We start from the raw sequence: 20642 nt of genomic DNA on the forward strand, positions 1-20642 counted from the left end.
TGTCACATGATTCTGAGTAAGGCCAGTCCTTGGGTGAAAGAACTGTGGAGGGGTCCCCAGGGTCTTTATCCTTGATCTTCGCAACCCACCAGTCCCGGCAGACACAGCAGGTCTGGCTCCAGCCTGCAGTCCAGGTAACCTGATGTGATGGGGTGCCAAGGAGACGCCCCAACGACTGCTGGGAGGAAACAGAGGAGCGGGCTGTTGTTGTAAACACAGCTGCCCCACCCGGAACGGAAGCACCTGTGGCCGGAGGGGGCCGCACCTCTGAGAGGCCTCAGATCCCTCTGGGTCTCTGTCCCTACCCCTGCCCCCCTCTGGCTGCATCAGGCCGTCTTCTCCCTCTGGGTCTGAGGACCCCTCTGTAGGTCTGTGCCCCTGTCTCTCCTGCTGGGTCTCTCCCCACCTAGCACAGCAGGGCAGGCTCTGCAGCTCGGGCGGTGCCCCCCTGACCTGTCCCTACCCCTTCCTGCCCTCTGATGGGAGCCCACTTCCTCTGGCAGGAACCCCCGCCCTCCCCGGCTTGGGTAAAAGGCAGAAGCTGGGCCCATTGGGTGCGGCGTCCCTGGAGGCAGCAGCAACTCCTTTCCTCAAGGCCCTGTCTCCCAACCCTTGTACCAGTGCTGCGCCTTAGACCCTGGTACAGGTCTGGGGGTCAGGGACCTGTGGACCCCGGCACCAGCAGGCCCAATGGATGAAGGCAGTGGGGCAGCTCAGCATCTCCCTCCGGCTGTGGCAGGTCTCTTCCTGGCCCCATCTTTGCTTTCTGCGCTGTCCTTTAGTATTTCCAAGCAGCTGTTTTACAGACCTGCTGCCTGTGCACCTGTGGGATGCTCAAGGTCCGTCTCTCCAGCTGCTTCTGTAGTCCCCTTCTGCCCTTGCAGCCTGTCCCACTGAGCCTCTGCACCTCTGCAGCAGAGGATCAAGGACGCCCTTCTCAAAGGTGGCTGTGTGACCTTGTCTTTCCCCATTACCATTCTCGGCAGTCTCTACTCCTCTCCTGACTCTGCAGCTCTTCCCAGTTGGTCTCTTTACTAGGGCTTCCAGAGCCCCATTCCTGCACCTGAACCCTAGCATTGTAAAGCTGGGCTCCAGGTCAGCCCTACTTGGCCACCATCAGACCATGTACCCTGAAGCCTACTCACTGGGACTCCAAGCACAGGACTCGCCCTCTCCCAGGTTTGTTTCCTCATGTGGGCCTGGTGTTCACCTGGGCTTGTGTGTGGTTGGGGTGAGGGCTCACAGGGCCCCTTGTTGGCTGTCAGGAAGACTGGAGGCCCAAGTGGAAGGCCAGACTCTCACAGTTCAGACAGTGGGCCCCCTAAGCCTCCACAACAGAGGGCGGCTGCTTCCCCTTTGCCTCCTCACCAAGGCCAATGAGTCCAGGCCAGATTCCCCACCCTCCCTTACTTCCTCTCCAGAGACTGGGGGATGGGAAATCAGGTACCTAACACCTAGAGGTGACAGGGACCCAAACAGGAAGGGCAGCATCTCAATTTAGGTGGCACTGTCTACATCCAGAGATAAGGGCAGCAAAGAGGTGTGCCCATCCTCAGCCCCAAAGGCAATCCTTCCCTCTGCTGAGGGCACAGAAATCCCAAGCCTGGACTGTGAATTACAAAATAAGTTTATTTTGCTTTGGAGGGTGGGCAGGCATCCAGTCTTAGAACTTCTGGAACTGCTTCTTGGTGCCAGCTGCCTTGGTGACCTTGAGTACATTGAAGCGCACCGTCTTGCTCAAAGGCCTGCACTCGCCAACTGTGACGATGTCACCAATCTGGACGTCCCTGTGGGAACAGGCAGGAGCATGTCCTCAGAAGGTTACCTCAGCAGACCTCTAAAGGAAACCCTCTGTCCCCATCACCAGGTTGAAGGTGTTCCACGCTGGTTAATGTAACCCCATTCCAGCTCCGGCTGCCATTCAACCTGCCCCCTAGACACCCAGGACAGCCTGGCCTCGCTTGGTCTTGTGGGGCAGCATGCCTGTGGTCTCCATCAACTGAAATCTCCATTTCACAAAGAACAAAGGGAGGCTCCCAGGATTGGCCAGTGGCATCCCCCAGTGGATGGAGGATCCTATGGGCACCTGAGCCAAGTCCAACACTGCCAGAGTCAGTGGCGACCAGCCCTCCTGTCAAGTAACCCCCGCTTTGTTCCCAAGTCATTCTTCCAGAGGACCCTCCCTTATGAGCTACTATCCCACTGCCCATCATCTCTCTCCACTGGTCTGGTGTCCTTCCTGCTCCAAGGTGCTCTCTGGGGGAGGACCTTACCCGTGTTGATCTCTGAACACTAAGTCTCTAACACGGGTAAGACATATACAAAACATGTTCTGTGAAAAAGTACTTCAAGCCAGGTAAGGTGGCGCACACCTGTAATCCCAGGGGCTCTGGAGGCTGAGGCAGAAGAATTTTGAATTCAAAGGCAGCCTCGGCAAAAGTGAGGCGCTAAGCAACTCAGCGAGACCCTGTCTCTAAATAAAATACAAAATAGGGCTGGGGATGTGCTCAGTGGTGAGATGCCCCTGAGTTCAATCCCTGGTACCAACCCACGAAAAAAGGAAAGAAAAAGCACTTCATTCTAACATAAATGTAACCCCGGCTAGCTGCTCCCTAAGGGACCACCATGCTCACCTGAAGCAGGGGGACAGGTGCACAGACATATTCTTGTGGCGCTTCTCAAAGCGATTGTATTTGCGAATGTAGTGGAGATAGTCCCGGCGGATCACAATGGTCCTTTGCATCTTCATCTTGGTCACCACACCTGGGCAGAGGAAACAGATAAATCATAGATCAGTCAGCCCTCATAGGAAAGGGAATCAAGGGTTGCCCAGGGCATGCTGGGAATCAGAAATTGCCGAATAGGGTGGGTCCCCTGCTTCTGGCATCAGCTTTGCCAAGTGGCTTTTCAGCAGTACCCGTGGTGGGTATCTGAAGACCATCGTGAAAACAGACATCATCTGCCAGTGCCCTGAAACCAGGAATCTAGGCCCCAAGCCCCTTCATTCCAATAGTTCAGACCCCCAGAATTCTCCACTCACCAGACAGGATCCGCCCCCGGATGGAAACGTTACCAGTGAAAGGGCACTTCTTGTCAATGTAGGTGCCCTCAATGGCCTGAAGAGATAAGGAAAAGAAAGGAGTGAGCTTTGGACAAAAGAGGACTGAGCGTGCGACCTCAGGGACCCAAACTACAATTCCCAGCAGCCCAGAGGGTTGCCACTGAGAAGTAGGCAGGGCAACCCTGACAGGCACGTGGGCAGGGGCAAGGGAGTCTCATTTTCTTCTGGGAGTTCCCCCCACCTCTTTTGGTGTCTTGAAGCCCAGACCGATATTTTTGTAGTATCGAGGGAGTTTCTCCTTCCCAGTTTCTCCCAGCAGGACCCTCTTCTTGTTTTGAAAGATGGTCGGTTGCTTTTGGTAGGCACGCTCTGTCTACAGGGATAAAAAGGAAGCTGGTGACTTTGCAAGCTTGGAGCAGATGGATTTCTGGCCTGAAGACCTTCCCCCAAACATCCAGATCCATCCTCTACAGTATTTACTCCCCACAGGCCAGCCCCAGAGGACCAGTGTCCCTGAAATATCTTCTAGAACACAGCCAACCACCATGTACCTACAATTCAAAGACGTCTCTAAGCCCAAGGTAACTTCAGCTTGCCTGCTCTAGAACACCTCCCACTGCCAGCTGAATTTAATCTCCAGGAACATACCTCTAACACCCTGGGCACCTTTCAGCAATAATTATTTTTAAACACACAAATCCATTCACTCCTTATTTAATCGAAGAGGGTTCAAATTTAGCTACCAAACGACGGCTCCCCGAACTCGCCCTTAAGACTCAGGCCGCAAACATCATTTCTTAACCCTTGGGCTTTTGGATAATGGCTCCTAAAACGCTTGAATCTGTATTAATGTGAAGAGCCAGCAAGATTTAGGGAGCTGATATCTAAGCTTAAAGCAAACGTATATGGCCCACCTTAATTCATCCCTAGGAAATCGGGGACGCCCTGAATAACCCCAAACGGGGGCGCAAGGCCCTGGCCTCCCAGGCCCGCCCCTTTGGCTGAGAGCGAGCCCCGCAGATTCGGCGCCAGCCCAGAGAACACACCTGAATGTCCGCCATCTTCCCGGCTGCCTGAAAAAAAAGAGAGCGACGGAAGCGTCCGGGTTTCCTTATTGATTGCGCAGGGGCTGTAGAGGAAGTGACGAAAAGGGCAGGGTCACACGGCTTTGGGCGGTGCCTCGAGAGCGACTCTGATTGACAGGCGGCTTTAACCAAGCATGTGCATCGGAAATTGCAAGTGCGCGGCCATGATGGTGAAAGACTCAGGGGCGGGAAGTGTGCATACTATCTCGCGAGAGTTTCAGGCTCTCATTGCTCCGGGAGCGTTAGTTCAGATTGGCTTGATTTGTGTTATCGCGAGAGTCGTGGGGAAGCCGTCATTTCCCTGAGGTGTAGGTTCACGTGGGATTTGGGGACCGCGTGGCTGTGTTCGGTTAGGCTTCAAACCAGAGGTGATGCGACCATCTTTTTATGGGACAGGCGCCCTGCCGTTCCTAGAAGCATTGCGGCGGCGCCATCTTTGCGAGGGGCGGAAGCTGCCGGATCTTTTAGAAGTTGAATGAAAAAGTTACCCGGCAGTGGTGGGTTTCACTTCCAGACGGTGATTTGGAGCCATTCTGTTGCTGTTTCTGTGTAAGATGGCGCTAATAGAACTTACCGCGATTGTGGAACTATTGCATACCTGCGCTTCTAACTCGGTGGGCAGTAGCATTTGAAATGTGACTTTTGCGACTGAGAACCAGAATATTTGAGTTGTATTTCATTAGGCTGTCCGGTGGCAAAGCGCTCGCCCGGCATGGTGGGGTCCTGGGTTCAATTCCCAACATCACACACACAGTTGTGGGTGCTGGTGACTGTTGAAATGGGTAAAGGGCTACCCAGGCAGGCCCAATGCCCTCAGGGGTTCACGCTGGCAGAGCCAGCACATTTATTTTTAGGTGTCAGATGAGGCCTAACGTGCTTATTTAATATTAATAACCAATTCACTTGCTGTGGTGCTTTGACCCCTGGAGTCAGGCAGTAGGGGGCACTGTGGCAATCACATACTTTGCAGTTGAGCTAGAAAGGGACAGCTTCAGGTTATTAGGACACTGCAGGGCGTCCCAGGAGGAAACTAGGTTTTTGTGTAAAGTGTGGCCTGCGTGAAGCCTCTTTTGCTGAGGGCCCACCTCCACAGTGGACATATGCAAAGACGCCACGTTTCTTCAAAAATAATTTATTTGCTTTTGATCACAAAACAGAGTTAAGGAAAGGGGCAGTGCATTTTCCAGTCTTTGCACCTCTAAAACTTGGCCCAATTCAGCAGGTACTCTCCCATTCTGTCAGCTACAGAGTATAGGATGGCCACATGGTTAAGACAGGTGGGTGCCCCTGTAGCCAAGGAGACCCCCCTTAGTGTTCCAGCTCATTTTTTTTAAATACTGCAAGTAACTGGTAGTTCTATCATTTTTTAAAAATTTCTGAATAAGCAGGTCATGAATTCTGACCATACAACTCTTAAGAAACCTTCTGAAACAGAAGCAGAGACCAAGGCTAGGCCCTTCTCTGTGTCAGCTTTCCAGGTCCCAAGCTGCCTGTGAAACCCAGAGAGCTGTCCTGGGTCCCCCATATCCCAGGGTGGCGATGGAGGAAGGGCAGGCCAGGCCACACATGAGGCATAAACAGTCTTTATTGGGCTCAGACCAGGAGTCCATTGATCCTGAGGACCTCTGTGAACTTGTTAATTTTCTTCTCCACATTCTTTTCTGCCTGTTTTCGTAGCCTCTGTGGGGTAAAAAACACACAATGGTTTTAGGAGCTGGTTCTCCACCTCAGGCTGGGATGAAGGCAGACCTTCTAGGGCAAGACCTTGCCAGCCTGGCCCACCCACAAGCACAGTCCCCTCCAGGGCAACCCCTGCCCTCACCATAAGCTGTTTTTTCTTCCGGTAATGGATCTTGGCTTTCTCCTTTCTCTTCTCCTCCAGGGTGGCTGTCACTGCCTGGTACTTCCAGCCGACCTCATGAGCCAGGCGCCCCAGGTAGGCAAACTAGAGGGGCAGAGAAAGTTTTTAAGGACATGGAGACATGGGAGTCCTCTTAACCTAAAGAGCCTGGACTGAGGCCATGGTGGTCACAAGGGGAGTAACTGTCCTAGAGAATCATGGGAAGGGAATAATTCAGTCCCCAGCAAGCCCACATGAAAAGGCGACACACATATCCTATGTAAAGGCTCCCTGCTCCTGGCATCAGCTAAGCCTTTAGCGTTCTCGGCACTGCACACAGTGGCATCCGCAGACCATCGTGAGAAAAAACATCATTTGCCAGTCTTGAACCTCAGGTTCATCCCAGCAGACCATAAAACCAAGTTAGAGCTGTCCAACCTGGAGCTCACCTTTCTTGTTGGCTTCAGTCGCACAACCTTCAGGGCAGCAGGAACCACCATCCGCTTTTTCTGTTGGAGGAGAGGGGCTTAAAGACCTAGTGCAGAGACACTAGGCAAAGGAGGCTGGCTGCAGTAGGCGTCTCAGCCAGTTATGTTTTCATGAGGCTCAAACAATGTAGGTAATTGTGTAACATCATGGACGCTGGATGCACGACACAGTGCTGGGGGCTTGGTGTGGCTCACCTTGTCGTAGGGTGGTGGAATCCCATCAAACACCTTGAGGCGGTCCAGGGCAGCCTGGCCTCGTTTGGTCTTGTGGGGCAGCATGCCTATGGCATAAGGATGCCAGACCTCAGTGGAGCTTAGAGGATGTCCACCCTTCCCCACCAGGGCAGGCATGGGGCGGCCTCAGATGGTAGTGCATGTGGAGTCATCTCATGGTTGGGGAACTCGAACACGAGTGGGAGACGTCCTCATCACTGGCTGCCTGCTGCCACCACCCACAGCCCCAGGTCCAGCTCACCTCGTACAGTCCTCCAGAAGATGCGACTGGGGGCCCGGAAGTGGTACGGGCCTCGGGATGGGTTGGTATTCATCCTCTTGCGGAGGAAGGCCAGGTACTTCACTGAGGGAAGGGGAGAATATGAGGCTTGCCTTGTCTATGACAAGACCTAACAGTTCCCAACCAAACCCTCAAGTTGTAGCAAAAAACCTTAACCCCTCTATGATCACGGGTTTTAACTCACACTTGTTTCTGTAGAAATTTCCAGAAATGTTGATGCCCTCACAGCGCACAACCACCACCTTGCGGCCTAAAGAGAGTTGAGGCATTCAAGAAGGGGAAGGGTTATGAAGGGCAGAATACAGGGAGAGGGATCCTCCCTTGCACACAATTGGCAGAGCTGGGTTCATATTAAAATCTGAGCCAGGGAGGGAAGAGTTTGGCTGGCAAGTCTCAGAGCGGTGCATGGGGTTGATCTCACAGTCGTGAGACTCAAACGAAAGATGGTGATTGTTGCTCATCACTGACCTGCGAGTGGAACTAAAGGCAGGGAGGACTGTGAGCAGACTTACCCAGCAGTACCTGTTTGGCCACAATGGCTGCCAGGCGGCCCAGGAGATGGCCTCGACCATCGAGCACTAGGACCTGTGGAGACAAGGAAGGGATGAGAAAACTTGACAGCTTTACTCTCCCACCTCAAGAAACCACTCTTTTCCAGTTCACCTTGCCCCTGGGGGCCTCTTCCAGCTCAGAACCAAGACTTGGGTTAGTAGACCAAGGGGAAGCAAAATGTTGATCCAGCATCACCAGGCAGGACAAGACACCAAGGAACTCCTTTCTCCCTTCCTAAGACTGCATTTTGGATTGACCCAAACCTGGCAACTCCTGTCCTTGGCTCATACAGATACAAAATTTGTTGTCACCTTTGTCAAACTGCAGGCTTCTAATAACCCAACTCTCCTTAAGATGTAAAATGCAATTTTTAACCATGGACTTTTTTTTTAGTCTGAGACAGTTTCTCATTATGTTGCCCAGGCTGACTTCAAAACCCTGGGTTCAAGCAGTCCTGGGTACTACAGGCATGCTACCCCTGATCTTAGCAAGTATTGTCAAAAGCCCTTGCTGGATCTGCATCCCTGGGTCCTCAGCTTCCTCATCGAGAATAGAAGCCATCAACATTAATAAAGCACACCATAATGTACTAATGTGACAGTATAAAATAATGGTTGTTATACATACTTGTGTAGTTATTGGAAAGCAGTGCAGGTGGCATCAAATCTAAGCCTAAGCTAGACTTCCCTACAATGTGACCTTGGCCCAAAATCTACAACTCACCTGAAAAATGAGGATAGCATCTGCCTCAAGACTATTGCCAATAAACAGGCAAAACCAGCGCACACTGCTGTTCACAGGTACACATACGCTTGATGACTCTTACCACTTGCCTAGTTCTACCTACCTGGGAATGAGCCCAAACACCACAGACATACAGGAAGAAATTCACAAGGAAATCCTCTCCAGGGCCATCCTCTTTTTTTTTTTTTTTTTAGTTGTAGTTGGATGCAATACCTCCATTTTACTTATTTTTATGTGGTGCTGAGGATGGAACCCAGGGCCCTGTACATGCCAGGCTAGTGCTCCACCGCTGTGCCACAACCCCAGCCCCCCCCATCCTCTAATTATGCCTCACACATGCTAGGCAAGCGCTCTGCCATTAGACTACAGCCCCAGCCCCAAGGTCCACCCTCTTGGGTACACGTTCAACAGAAAACACAGAGCTAAGTTTCTACGGTGTTCCCTGAGGGCCTGGGGGATATTTGGGGCACGATAGTTTGTCCTATAGCTGTGGAACTGTTAACAGCCCTCTACTTCCAGCAACCCCAAATCAAGGGGGAAAATAAAGCAATTCCTGAACACTCGGAAGGCGAGTTTTCTCAACCTACTGCATAAGGGAACTTCGCATTGAAATGCCACAAGCTGTAGGAAACCTTGATCCCGAATCAGGCTGGAGCAGTTCAGGCCTTGGGCACAACGGCAGTGGCCTCCATTTTGGCCCAGCCTCAGGTTCCCATCGCCCGACATCAGTCAGACCGCCGCGTGTTCCCCATGGCCGGGGTCTGAACAAAGACCTGACGCCAAGGGCTCCCACCCACTACCCAAGATTAAGACAAGGAAGGCGTAACCGTAAAACAAACTCTCACCATCACCCTTCGCCTTGAGAAGGAATAAACTGCCGCCTTTTAGCCACTCCTCGACCTTAAAACAGCCGCGGTTTCTCCTACATCCCTACGGATTACCCACTAAAACCAGCTCCTTTTTGTTAACTGCTGATCTGAAGCTTCACAACGTATGTAGAAGGGAATACTGGACCCAACTCTGTTCCCGACTGGATCCCACGCGACCCCACACCACCCCAGCCGCGCAGACACCGAACCTGCCCCTCCGCCATCTTCGGCAGCCGCCTGGGAAAGAAGGAAGTGTTGGCGCAGGGTTTCTTATCCCTTGCCGCAAGGGCGGAGGCAGCAACGCTACACTGGCGGAGCGGAGAAGTTTCTGTCTTCTCATTGGCTAAAGTGCTGTACGCGTGCGCAGAGATGCCCTAGGGGGAAGGCGGGCGGTCTTCTGACTGACCAATCCGATCGGACCTCAGGCGGCCATGCCTGTGAGGGGCTAGAGATCACGTGGGTCGTGAGGCGGTTCTGTCGGGTGGGGCTGTCGAGGCTCGGCAGCCATCTTTTTGAGGGGCTGCTGATCTACTCCACTCGACTTGTCGCTGTTACTCCATCAGGCGACTGAGGGTTGCAGGTTACGTGATGGCCTGCAGGGGGCAAGCAGATCCGCCTGGGCAGCTCTTAGGCGCTCAGTCTAGGTTAGGGGATGTGGATTTGATGCCTGGTAGGCCTCGTGGTGAGCAGGACGAACTGCTGCACTTATCTGGGCCCCGGCATCCGCCTTTGTGAAACAGGTGGAGGTGGATGATGAAGAAATGACTTCCAGATGCCGGGGCTGCACCAATCTGCTGCGGATCCCAAAGCAGCTTTTCGCTTTCCAGACTCTTGGCCTTTGCTTCTGCCGTCTCTCTTGCTTGGGATGCCCTCCCTGCTCTTCCGCTCACGCTCACTGCAGAATCTGTCTTGGCATGATCCCAGTGCCTTTGGGCTCATGAGTCCTTTCCTCCAGAGAGCCTCCCCATCTATCCCAGCCTGGGCCAGATGCCTCCTGGGGGATCCCACACTGTCTGTGCTCCCTTTATTCAAGTGTGTGTCATCTTGCCCCGGCTCTGGGGTGCCCTGGGACTCCTCCAAAGACCCGGCGCGCCAGAGCCCTGGGCTGGTTTTGCCTCACATCTGGGTCTTAGAATTGCCTAGTACAGGCTCTGGGCCCCAAGAGGCTTGAACAGAAACATTGCATTAGCTAAACAAGACTCAAGCCCTATGCCATCCCATTCATAACCCGTCCCAACCACAGACAAGTCCAACCAGAACTGGTAGAAAATAATGATTTATATACAAGTTCATGGGGACAAGGGCTTTATACAGAGGGCTGAGTTCTGGCGTACCCTCCATCCTGAGGGGCAATGGTGCCTAGGAAGGGACCAGTCTGTAGCCGCCTTCCTCTGTGTACTGGGCGTGTGTCCTCTGATAGGTGACTCCTCTTGCTGGGCCTCAGTGTCCTGTGTAAAATGGGATGATAAATATGTCGTCGTCTTGGGTTATTTGAGGATCCATGGACAGAGGAGAGGGAAAGAAAATACTTAGCTCCAGGCAGCACACAGACTGCCCCAAACAACTCTGTTCCCAGTGAGCAGCAGGCATCTGTCTAAGGACATCACTGTCTAAGAAAAACTCTTGTGCAATGGTGGAAATGGTCTCCATCCCTGCTCTCCAGCTGGTTAGCCACCAGCCACGTGTGACTACTGAGCACTTCAAATGTGACTATGGGGCAACTCAGGCATTTTTTTTTAAATTTCATCCAATTTTTATTAAATTTAAGAAATTAATAATATAGTTATTGAGAGAGTAAGAAAACAAGTGCAAAGTGCAAAGCTCTGCAAGTGCAAAGCTCCTGAATGTTAAATGCAGATCCAGCGGTTCTGATAAAAATGTGTCACTTTGTAACTCAGTGGTGGACCCTTGCCTTGGGTGTGCAGGCCCGGGGTTCCAGCCCTGCATACATTCTTTTGTGCATACACAAAAGAAAAATGTCATCTGACTTTAGACATGATGTATACACACTGATTCTGAAATATGCAAAAAGAGAGTAAAGTATTTCATTGACTATAGTTTGGATACAACAGGTAAAGTAAAACATAGGGGCTGGGGATGTGGCTCAAGCGGTAGCGCGCTCGCCTGGCATGCCTGCGGCCCAGGTTCGATCCTCAGCACCACATACAAACAAAGATGTTGTGTCCGCCGATAACTAAAAAATAAATATTAAAAAAATTCTCGGGCTGGGGATGTGGCTCAAGCGGCCGCGCTCGCCTGGTGTGCGTGTGGCCCGGGTTCGATCCTCAGTACCACATACAAAAAAAGATGTTGTGTCCGCCGAGAACTAAAAAATAAATATTAAAAATTCTCTCTCTCTCTCTCTCTCTCTCTCTCTCCTCTCTCACTCTCTATAAAAAAAAAATTCTCTCTCCCCCTCTCTCACTCTCTTTAAAAAAAAAAAAGTAAAACATAATATTTAAAGAATTTCAAGGGCTGGGGTTGTGGCTTATGGCTTAGTGGTAGTGTGCTCACCTAGTGCAGGTGAGGCACTGGGTTCGATCCTCAGCACCACATAAAGATAAGTAAAAATAAAAGCATTGTGTCCACCTACAACTAAAAAAATATATTTTTAAAAAAAGTATTTCAAGTTACCTTTTTTTTTTGTATGTGTGTGTGTGTTTGTGGTACTGAGGATTCAACCCAGGGGTGTGCTACCTCTGAGTTAGATCCCCAGCCCTTTTATTTTATTTAAAAAATATTTTTAGTTGTAGATGGACATAATACCTTTATTTTATTTATTTTTTTATGCAGTGCTGATGATCAAACCCAGTGCCTCACACATGCTAGGCAAGTGCTGTATCACTGAGCCACAACCCCAGCCCCTTTTATTTTATTTTTGAGACAGGGTCTTGCTAATTGGTTGAGGTTGGTCTCAAATGTTCAATCCTCCTTCAGCCTCCTGAATTGTTGGGATTACAGGCGTGTGCCTCTGTGCTGTCTAAAGTTACCTGCTGCTTCCCCCCCCCCCTTTTTTTTTTTTTGACGTGAGGACTAGGGAATTGAAAATCACATGTGGCTTCATTGTATTTCCACTTGGCAGTGTTTCTCTGAGGGCCTTTCCTTGTGTCACTTCACTTAGCCTTGTGACAGTCCTATGATGGAAAGCACTATTTTTAGAGACTCTTGTAAGGAAAGGGAACCCAGGTAGACCAGTGAAGGGTTTGTGTTAGATTAGGGCAGGCTGAGGGCTGGGGTGAAGCTCCAAGGTGCAGTATTTGTCCAGCATGCTCAAGGTGCTGGGGGTGGGGGGTGGGGGCAGGCAGCCTGGGATCAAATCTTGGTTGTCACTCGCAAGCTGTGTGACTTCTGGAAAATTAACTTGCCTTTCTATGCCTTGGTTTCAGCCTATATGAAGTGGGGCTCATATTAGCACTTCTCAATGAAGTGAGTTCATCTGTAGAGAGGTCCAGCCCCAGGCCTGTGCCAGAGTGATTGCTGAGTACTATTTCCCCTAGGTCCCTCTAGGCCTCCCTCCTGCTACCCCTGCCTCCTCTCCCCACACCTGTTTCCAGATTCTCTCCTCCCTCCTGGGTTTCCCTTGGTTCCCTGCTGCCCTGGGGCTAGTTGAACTTCCTGAAACACCTGAAGGACTGAGCAAAGGCAGTCCCCCCACCTACAGGGCCACGCCATTCCTGCCCCAGAAGGACACTCGGTCCTGGCATGCAAACTCCAGCACCCAGTATCTCCCAGGGTCCTCATTCCCTCAGGTACCCCCTGAATCACTGTCTCCTCCTGATCTTGCTTCCCCCTCGGTTCCCCACTGGCTACCCCGTCACTGGGCCAGACCTGAGGGCATCTGTGTCAGCTCCTCCACCAAGCTGCTCAGTCCAGTCTTGTGCTTCTTGACCCCCTCCCCTGATTCCCTGCCCCCCCACTCTCCCTCCATCGTTCTGCCCTGAACCCAGGCCTTGGCCTCTCTCTGTGGACCCTTGCTGGCCTCCTCCTTGGCCTCCTGTCTCTTCTTCTACAGGTCCTCCTGGGCCCCTAGGAGTCTTTCAGCACCTAGCACCGGCCCTGCCACTCTTCCGCCCACAACCCTCCTGTGGCTTCCAGGACACCCCCACCCCTCCAGTCTAAGTCCAGAGTCCCTGGCCTGACATCCCGGCCCCACAGCATGAAGAAGAACTCACCAAGACGAGGCCCCAGCTGGGTCAGCACTCCACAAGCAGCACACCCTGGGGACTGGAGGCAGGGGGCACCTGTGGGCCCCACAGGGTCAGCCTCAGGTAGGCAGGCAGAGCCTCCAGCCCCCCCTTCCCTTCCCATCTCTCTGCACCCCCCTCATCTGTTCCTCACCTGCGGGGCAGGGCGGCCATTCACCCTTCTCCAGCGTAGGCACAAGAGAGCGGCCAGTGGTGGGAGGGCCACGGGCAGCAGCAGCAGCAGGAACAGCAGGTGGGACTGAGGGGCTGGCAGTGCTGTTGCCCCCAGGGCCCGGGGACTCCTTGGGGGCGGCAGGGTGGGGGAGTCTGAGGAGAGAGGGGACTCAGTGAACAAGGAGAAGGGTTGTGTCAGGGAAAGCAGGAGTCCTGCTGGGGCCAGCTGTGGGACCTCAGTGGGCGCCAGCCTCCCCTCCCTGACCGCAGGCAGCTGCCTCATCCCCAGAGAAATGAGGACGGATAATCATTGTACTTACCTCACAAGATTGACACAAAATCATGAGGGTATATACACAGCGTGCTTAGGCGAGAACCTGGCTCTTAGGTTATATTTTATTTCATACTTAAACTCAAATGTTTCCAGTGGTTCTGTACCTGTCATTTCCCAGTCCTGAGACCCCACCCCCATCCCCTGTCCCCGGGGAGCAGGAACCTTATCTGGGTGATTTACCACCAGAACCTATGATTTAAGTATGTGAATGAATGGACATTTAGATAATAAAACAGTAACAGAGCTGGGCACAGTGGCATAGGCCTGTAATCCTAGAGATTTAGGAGGATGGGGCATGAGGACACAAGTTGGAGGCCAGCTTCAGCAACTCAGGGGGACCTTGTCTCAAAAAATAAAAAGGCTGGAGTGTAATTCAGTGGTAGAGCGCTTGCTCAGCATGCACAAAGTGCTGGGTTCAATCCCCCATACTGCAGGTAAATAAATAAACACGACCAGTGATATACAATATATGAACCTATGGTGTCCCTGGGGCTCTGCAAATCTGGCACTTTTTTCCTCTCTGTACCTTCAGCTTCCCTCCTACCCACTCAGCTTCAGTCTCACAGGCCTCCCTGATGTCCCCTAAACACAGGCAGATTTCTGCCCCAGGGTCTTTGGCACTGGCTATTCCTTTGTTCCCAACTTCCAGTAATTTCCAACCACCACCCAGCTCAGGATTCTATCATCTTGTTTTAATTTGATGACAGTGAGCTACTTTCTTGTTTATTTGTGTGTTGGGTGTTTATCAACGGTTTCCCGGATTAGTGTGTCAACCCTGAGCTGCAGTTACTTGAGTTACTTGGGTTGTTTTTGGCAGTAGTGTAGATGAAGCCCAGGGCCATGCACATGCCAGCAAGCGCTGTGCCACCGCCCTACCCTGGCCCGATTTATTTATTTATGTATTCAGATAGAGTTGCACTGATTTACCCAGGCTGGCCTTGACCTGCGATCCTCCTGCCTTAGCTTCTGGAGAAGCTGGGATTGCAGCACCTGAATCACTAAATAATTTTTTTTAAACACTGAATAGAGTTTGGGGGGATATTGCATTAAATAAAAATATTAAATTATTGATATCTTAATAGAATCCTACATTGGGGATGTGGCTCAGTGGTAGAGCACTTCCCTAGCATGTGTGAGGCACTGGGTTTGCTCCTCAGCACCATATAAAAATAAATAAATAAAATTAAGGTATGTGTCCATCTACAATGAAAAATATTTAAAATATATATATACATATATATGTGTCAGAGAGCATAACGACCATGAAGAAGCCAGCCATCTACCAGCCAAAAGAGTCCTGGAGCAGATTTACTCTCACAGGCCCTGGTGACAGCAGATCTTGGACTTCTGGCTTCCAGCACTGGGTCATCTGTGGTTTAAGTCACTCTGTGGGGCTTTGTCATGGCAGCGCTCACAAACTCATATACACACTCAAGTGTGTATAAATAAGTAGTAAAATCCGAATAAACTCTGTGGATTGGACCAATGTCAATTTCCTGGTTTTAATTTTGTTCTATTAGTTAATTAACAAGCAAATGTAAACTGGAGAGGCTGGGCATGGAGGGCAGGGGATCGCCTTAATGTCTTTGCAGTTTTTCTATGATTATTCCCAAAGGAAAAAAAGCTTAAAAATAAAACAACTCGGGGGCTGTGTTTGTAGCTCAGCGGTAGAGCGCTTGCCTAGCATATGTGAGGCGCTGGGTTCCATCCTCAGCACCACATAAAAATAATAAATACATAAATAAAATAAATAAAGATTTTTTAAAATAAATAAAACAACTATTAACTTGCTAAGAATTAAGAAACATTGAGTTGGACATGATGGTGCGTGCCTGTAATCCTAGCAGTTTGGGAGGTTGTGGCAGGAGGATCAAGAGTTCCAAGCCAGCCTCAGCAATGGCAAGGCACTAAGCAACTCAGTGAGACCCTGTCTCTAAATAAAACACAAAATAGGGCTGGGGATGTGGCTCAGTGGTCAAGTGCCCCTGAATTCAATCCCCAGTACCAAAAAAAAAAAAAAATTAAAATCCTGAGGAAAAAATGAATCCATCTTTTTTCCCCCCACATGGCAGCCAAGAATTTAAAACTTAAATAAGTGACTGCCTGTGTCTGTGGTCAGGGTTTCTTAAACACACAGGCAGGGACTACAGCTTCCTTCTCAAAGATGGGTAAACTGAAGCAGAAAGGGGAATGAACTTGCTCCAGGTCGTAGCAGTGGGGAGCAAGGGCCCTCTGGGACACCCTGAGCAGGAGGGACAGGAGGGTACCAGTGGGCTTCAGGGACTGGGAGCCGTTACCGGGCTGGCACTGCAGCTCCAGGCACCGAGAGAAATTCCGGCGGGTGATCCAGGGCTTCAGAGCCACCAGCTGCTCGAGGGTGTCCTGCAGGAGGTGGGAGATGTTGGTCTGGACGAAGCGAAGGCAGCTGGGGAGGGGCTGGGAGCAGGGGAGGGAGATGTCACGGCCACATGGCCCCAGCATCTCCAGCCAGCCAGCCCAGGGCTTTCCCTGCCGGCAACATCCAGCAATGAACCCAACAAGGCCTGAATCTCAGAGTTGAGACCCCCAGACTCCCTGGTGGCAAGGGGACATGACCCCTTAGCTGCCCCTCTCATCGGGGCCTAAGAAACCTGGGCCCAATTGTGGAGCCCTTCACCATCTTCTGGTACCCAGCAGCAGTGTCCCTGGGGACCTCAGGGACATTCTCCCTTGGGGCTCTGCTGCCAAAAGAATTCCCAGTGAGGCTCCGGAGCTTCACTTGCGGTGCCTGGGAGGCACCCTCCCCTCATTCATCCCCCAGCTCAGGGCTGACCTGGAAGGCACATAAGGTGACAAAGTGTATTTCAGTGTTGACGTCCTCCAGGAGGATTTTCATCTGAGACCCGGCCACAGTTTTGAGTTGCTCCATCCAGCGCTGAGCCAGTACCAGCTGCCACAGCGCCTTGCAGAGTTCTTCCTGGGGAGGGACAGGCCATACCCTCAATCTGAGGGAGGAGGCTGGGCCTGGACCCCTGGGTCTGAGGGAGGAGGCTGGGGCTGGACCCCTGGGTCTGAGGGAGGAGGCTGGGCCTGGACCTCTGGGTCTCAAGGAGGAGGCTAGGCCTGGACCCCTGAGTCTGAGGGAGGAGGCTGGGGCTGGACCCCTGGGTCTGAGGGAGAGGGAGGCTCTTGGCTCACTAGTCTGGCCCCTGCAGGGTGGAGAATCTTGCATCTGGTCCCCACCTCTGTCCCAGGCCCATCCCACCTATGACTCACGTCCTGCAGGTTGGAGGCCACAGTGACTGGGTAATCGTGAAGCAGGTAGTCAGACTGCAGGAGAAAAGAGGGTTAGGCCTGGCTGAGAGCTAGAGAAACAGAACTATGGAGACTCAGAGATGGAAGGCAGAGACCTGGGGCAAGGGGCAGAGACCAAGGGAAAGAGATGACAGATACCCAGTCACAGAACTTTGAGCTCAAGCAGGGACCCAGGGGAGGGGACCAGCCAGGAAGGCTCACCAGCTTGCGGATGGTGGCTGCAAAAGTGGATGTGATGGGGCTGTGCTTGAAGGAGCAGTCGGGGGTCCCCCAGAGGCCAGGGCTCAGCAGCAGCAGCAGCAGCAGTGAGGACTACGGGGGCCACGGGCCAGTCAGCGCCCCTCCACCTCCCCCACCCTCTCTTGTCTGTCCCCTTCTCAGGTCTCATTCCAGATCTTCCCGTCCCTTCTCTCCCCTGCATCTTGTCTGATGTGTCCCCATCTCTCCCCAACATGGCCTACTCCTGTCTCTTGTCCAAAACCGAAACTGGCCACTTTCATCCATCCTGTCTCATCTCTCTCCATCTCCACCTCCCTCCACATCTCTCCCCTCCCTACCTCTTTCCCCGCCTCTGTCCATCTCCCCACCTCTGCCCATGACCTCACACCTCTGTCCATCTCCCCACCTCTGCCCATGACCTCACACCTCTGTCCATCTCCCCACCTCTGCCACCTACTACACCTGTCCACCTCCCCCAACTCCTCCCCACCTCCCCTTCAGCTCGCCCATCTTGACCTGGTGCTCCCCTCCTCCCAGGTATACGCACAATTGGGCTCCAGGCTGGCGCCAGCACTATCATCTCTGCCGAGAGCCCCTCATGCCTGTGGCCGGGTCTTGGAAGGGACAGAAGAGCTGGTCTCGGACACGCACCCCTCAGCCCCTTTCTCGCCCGCCCCTTCGCCTCCCCGCCCCTCCCTCCTGCCCTTGATGTGGCTAAGTTTCCGCCTCCTACTCCCCCAGGCTTCCTGCGTGAGCCCCAGTTACACTGAAAACTCATCTCCCCTTCCAAGAACCCCGACGTCCGGTCCCCGAAACCCTCCTCAGGTCAGGGACCCGGGAACGGGGTTCCCCATGCCATGCTCCCTCAGCCGCAGGAACGGGGACCCCAGCCCCGCCCCTCGGGGACCTGGAGTCCCATTCTCCTCACGCACTAGGCTTGCCCCAGCTGGGTGTGGAAGGGCTAAGCTGGGTGACAGCCAGAGACCGAAAGTGAAAGGAAATTTTGGGGGGAGACCGCGAGCAGGGGTGGAATCGGGTCGAGGCAGAGGGCGCCCCCTGGTGGTGACAAGTGGCGCCTTCGCCTAGACGGCGTGCAAGGCGCCGAGCCCAAGGCACACCAAGCCAGGCGCAGGCCACCCTGAAACCTCCTTCCTCACCCAAAAATCTTCTTCAACGCCCCAAGGTAGATGGCAGTTCCATCCCTCCAGGCTCTCAGGCCCAAAGCCTTGGAGTCCACTTGGACGCCTCTGCGCCTTTCACTGCATAATGGCAGGCCCATCAACAAATGGATTGGCTACACCTTCAAAATGTAGCCGGAATTCTACCAATTCTCACCACTGCAACTGCCATTATCTGGGTCCTGCTACCACCTCCGGCCTGGGACACCACTCACTAGGCTCCCTGCTTCCGCCCCAGAGACTCTAGTGGCTCTCCAAGCAGTCAAAAGAAGTCCATGCAGACCTGTCAGCTCCCTGTGGCTCCCCTCATTCAGAACAATGGTCCACATGGAACTGCAGGATCTGGTCCCATCTCCCCTCTGACCTCGCCTCCTGTCCCTCTCCAACACCAGCCCTCCTTGCTGTGTGCGAGGTGGGCAGACTCCTGCCTGAGGCCTTTGCACTGGCTGTTTTGGCCTCGCCCCAGACACCTATGTGGTGCACCCCCATCTCAGTCAGGTGTTTGCTTAACTCACAGGCAGGGGCTTGCCCACACCCTTTAAAAATCGCACTTCTCCACACACCCCTTTTTTAAACCGCCCCATCCCCCAGCATTCCTACTCACCCCTACTTCATACTTGTCACCTTCTAACGCACCATGTGGCTTTCTGATCTTCATGGTTGTTTTTTTTCAGGGGACATGGGCTCCAGGAGGTCCTCAGTAGGATATCTGTTTTACCCCTTCTGAGTTTCTAGAACTGTTTGGCCCTAGCAGCTGCTCCACAGATATAGGCTGAATGATCTCACAAACGGATCCTGACCTCTTCCCTTCTTCACCATTGCTGAATTATAGAGACTGTGTCTGGCTCTTGCTGCTGGTTCCTGGGAGATAAAACCTTGGAATTTCCCAGGTATTAGGAGTGTCATTGTTATTCATGGTTGCCACCTTGACTTGCCTGAGTTTATACTGAGGGAGGCTGGTCATACTAGAAAGACCAATTATGTGATTAGAGAGCTGGGGATTTGAGCTAGACTTGCGAAACTCTGGGAAGTGTTGGGGACCTGTCTACCAGAGGAAGCTTGGGTAACAATTTTGGATTTTGGGGGCTGGGGTTGTGGCTCAGTGGTAGAGTGCTTGCCCACCATGCATGAGGCACTAGGTTTGATCCCCAGCACCACATAAACGTAAAATAAAGATATTGTGCCATCTAAAACTAAAAAATAAATATTTAAAAAAAATTTTTGAGGCTCTTGTTATTGGTGAGCACAGTACACCAGGAAGGTGATTGATATTTGCTCTGATTCCCTGGGGGATGAGGGTTTGGTACAGCCAGCCCTCAGTGTTCATGATTTTTTTTTTTTTTTTTTTTTTTTTTTTGGTACTCAGAGGCATTCAACCACTGAGCCACAACCCAGCCCTATTTTGTATTTCATTTAAAGACAGGGTCTCATTGAGTTGCTTAGCGCCTCACTGTTGCTGAGGCTGGCTTTGAACTCTTGATCCTCCTGCCCCAGCCTCCCAGCCTCTGGGATTACAGGGGTGCGCCACTGCGCCCAGTCTGGTCTGTATTCTTTCTAATGACACTGTGATTGTGAGTATAGCACTTTCCAGAGTTCTCGAACCTGAAGAGGTCATGAGAGCCCTGGATTTGTAGTCAGTGGGTCAGAAGTACAGGTGGCTTGTGGATGTCTGGGGGAGAGGCTTGTTTAGGACTGAGCCTTACCCTGTGGGGCGGGGCCCCACTCTGAGAACGGAGCACACACCTGGTGCTGTGGTACTACAATGCTGAGTACCCACGGTGCTGCCAGCTCAGTGCTGGGGATGTGGCTCTGCATGAAAGGTACAGTTCTTGCCCTGATGAAGTTGGCAGACTCTGAGTAAGTTGACCCAGAAATGATGATTTCATTGCAGATATATTATGTGCCTTTAAAACGAAGGCACTAGCTGGATGTGGTGGCAAACATTTATAATCCCAGTGAGGAGGCTGAGGCAGGAGGATGGCAAGTTTGAGGCCAGCCTCAGCAACTTAGCAAGACACTGTCTCAAAATACAAAGGGCTGGGGATGTAGCTCAGTGGTAGAGCAACCCTGGGTCCAATCCCTAGAATGAATGAATAAGAAGGCCCT

General features: G+C 52.3%; 3 protein-coding genes across 10 annotated transcripts; all 3 read right to left on the minus strand.

The window, feature by feature from the left end:
* Positions 1–1609: 1609 nt before the first annotated feature.
* Positions 1610–4251, minus strand: RPS11 (ribosomal protein S11). Its single transcript, XM_081274819.1, has 5 exons — positions 4108–4251; positions 3303–3434; positions 3041–3116; positions 2634–2763; positions 1610–1787 (listed from the first exon to the last, which is right to left on the minus strand). The coding sequence occupies exons 1-5, from the start codon at positions 4120–4122 to the stop codon at positions 1664–1666; spliced, it is 477 nt and encodes a 158-aa protein (XP_081130945.1). The 5' UTR covers positions 4123–4251; the 3' UTR covers positions 1610–1663.
* Positions 4252–5713: 1462 nt separating this feature from the next.
* Positions 5714–9446, minus strand: RPL13A (ribosomal protein L13a). 2 transcript variants are annotated; one of them, XM_081274836.1, is made up of 8 exons: positions 9363–9446; positions 7501–7573; positions 7173–7238; positions 6950–7051; positions 6670–6755; positions 6436–6495; positions 5969–6091; positions 5714–5826 (listed from the first exon to the last, which is right to left on the minus strand). In XM_081274836.1, exons 1-8 carry the CDS (start codon positions 9375–9377, stop codon positions 5740–5742), a joined length of 612 nt encoding a protein of 203 aa, XP_081130962.1. In that variant the 5' UTR covers positions 9378–9446; the 3' UTR covers positions 5714–5739. The 2 variants fall into 2 exon arrangements, with proteins under 2 accessions (XP_081130962.1, XP_081130963.1); XM_081274837.1 differs by lacking the exon at positions 9363–9446 and adding an exon at positions 9130–9295.
* A 973-nt stretch (positions 9447–10419) lies between these two features.
* On the minus strand, positions 10420–19810 carry FLT3LG (fms related receptor tyrosine kinase 3 ligand; the record flags this gene model as incomplete). Of its 7 annotated transcripts, none has more annotated exons than XM_081273947.1 (8): positions 10420–10601; positions 13492–13664; positions 16143–16281; positions 16658–16801; positions 17101–17154; positions 17341–17451; positions 17906–17972; positions 19141–19810. In XM_081273947.1, 7 exons carry the CDS (start codon positions 17936–17938, stop codon positions 10443–10445), a joined length of 813 nt encoding a protein of 270 aa, XP_081130073.1. In that variant the 3' UTR covers positions 10420–10442. The 7 variants fall into 7 exon arrangements, with proteins under 7 accessions (XP_081130073.1, XP_081130072.1, XP_081130068.1 ...); XM_081273946.1 differs by lacking the exon at positions 19141–19810 and adding an exon at positions 18291–18829; XM_081273943.1 differs by lacking the exon at positions 19141–19810 and adding an exon at positions 13326–13394 and having other exon boundaries at positions 10462–10601; positions 17906–18136.
* Positions 19811–20642: the final 832 nt, after the last annotated feature.

The sequence above is a fragment of the Spermophilus citellus genome, assembly GCF_964194105.1.
Source record: "Spermophilus citellus genome assembly, chromosome: 18".
NCBI classification, from domain to species: Eukaryota; Metazoa; Chordata; class Mammalia; order Rodentia; family Sciuridae; genus Spermophilus; species Spermophilus citellus.

Bases quoted from the DNA above. Each gene is read 5' to 3' on its own strand.
- RPS11 (XM_081274819.1), bottom strand. The intron at 2,764-3,040 runs GTGAGTGGAGAA...TCCTCTGCCCAG, and splicing joins CCGGGGGCGGATCCTGTCTG to GTGTGGTGACCAAGATGAAG. The intron at 1,788-2,633 runs GTGAGCATGGTG...CTGTTCCCACAG, and splicing joins CACCTGTCCCCCTGCTTCAG to GGACGTCCAGATTGGTGACA.
- RPL13A (XM_081274836.1), bottom strand. The intron at 7,052-7,172 runs GTGAGTTAAAAC...CCCTTCCCTCAG, and splicing joins AAATTTCTACAGAAACAAGT to TGAAGTACCTGGCCTTCCTC. The intron at 6,092-6,435 runs GTGAGCTCCAGG...CTGCCCCTCTAG, and splicing joins GACTGAAGCCAACAAGAAAG to TTTGCCTACCTGGGGCGCCT.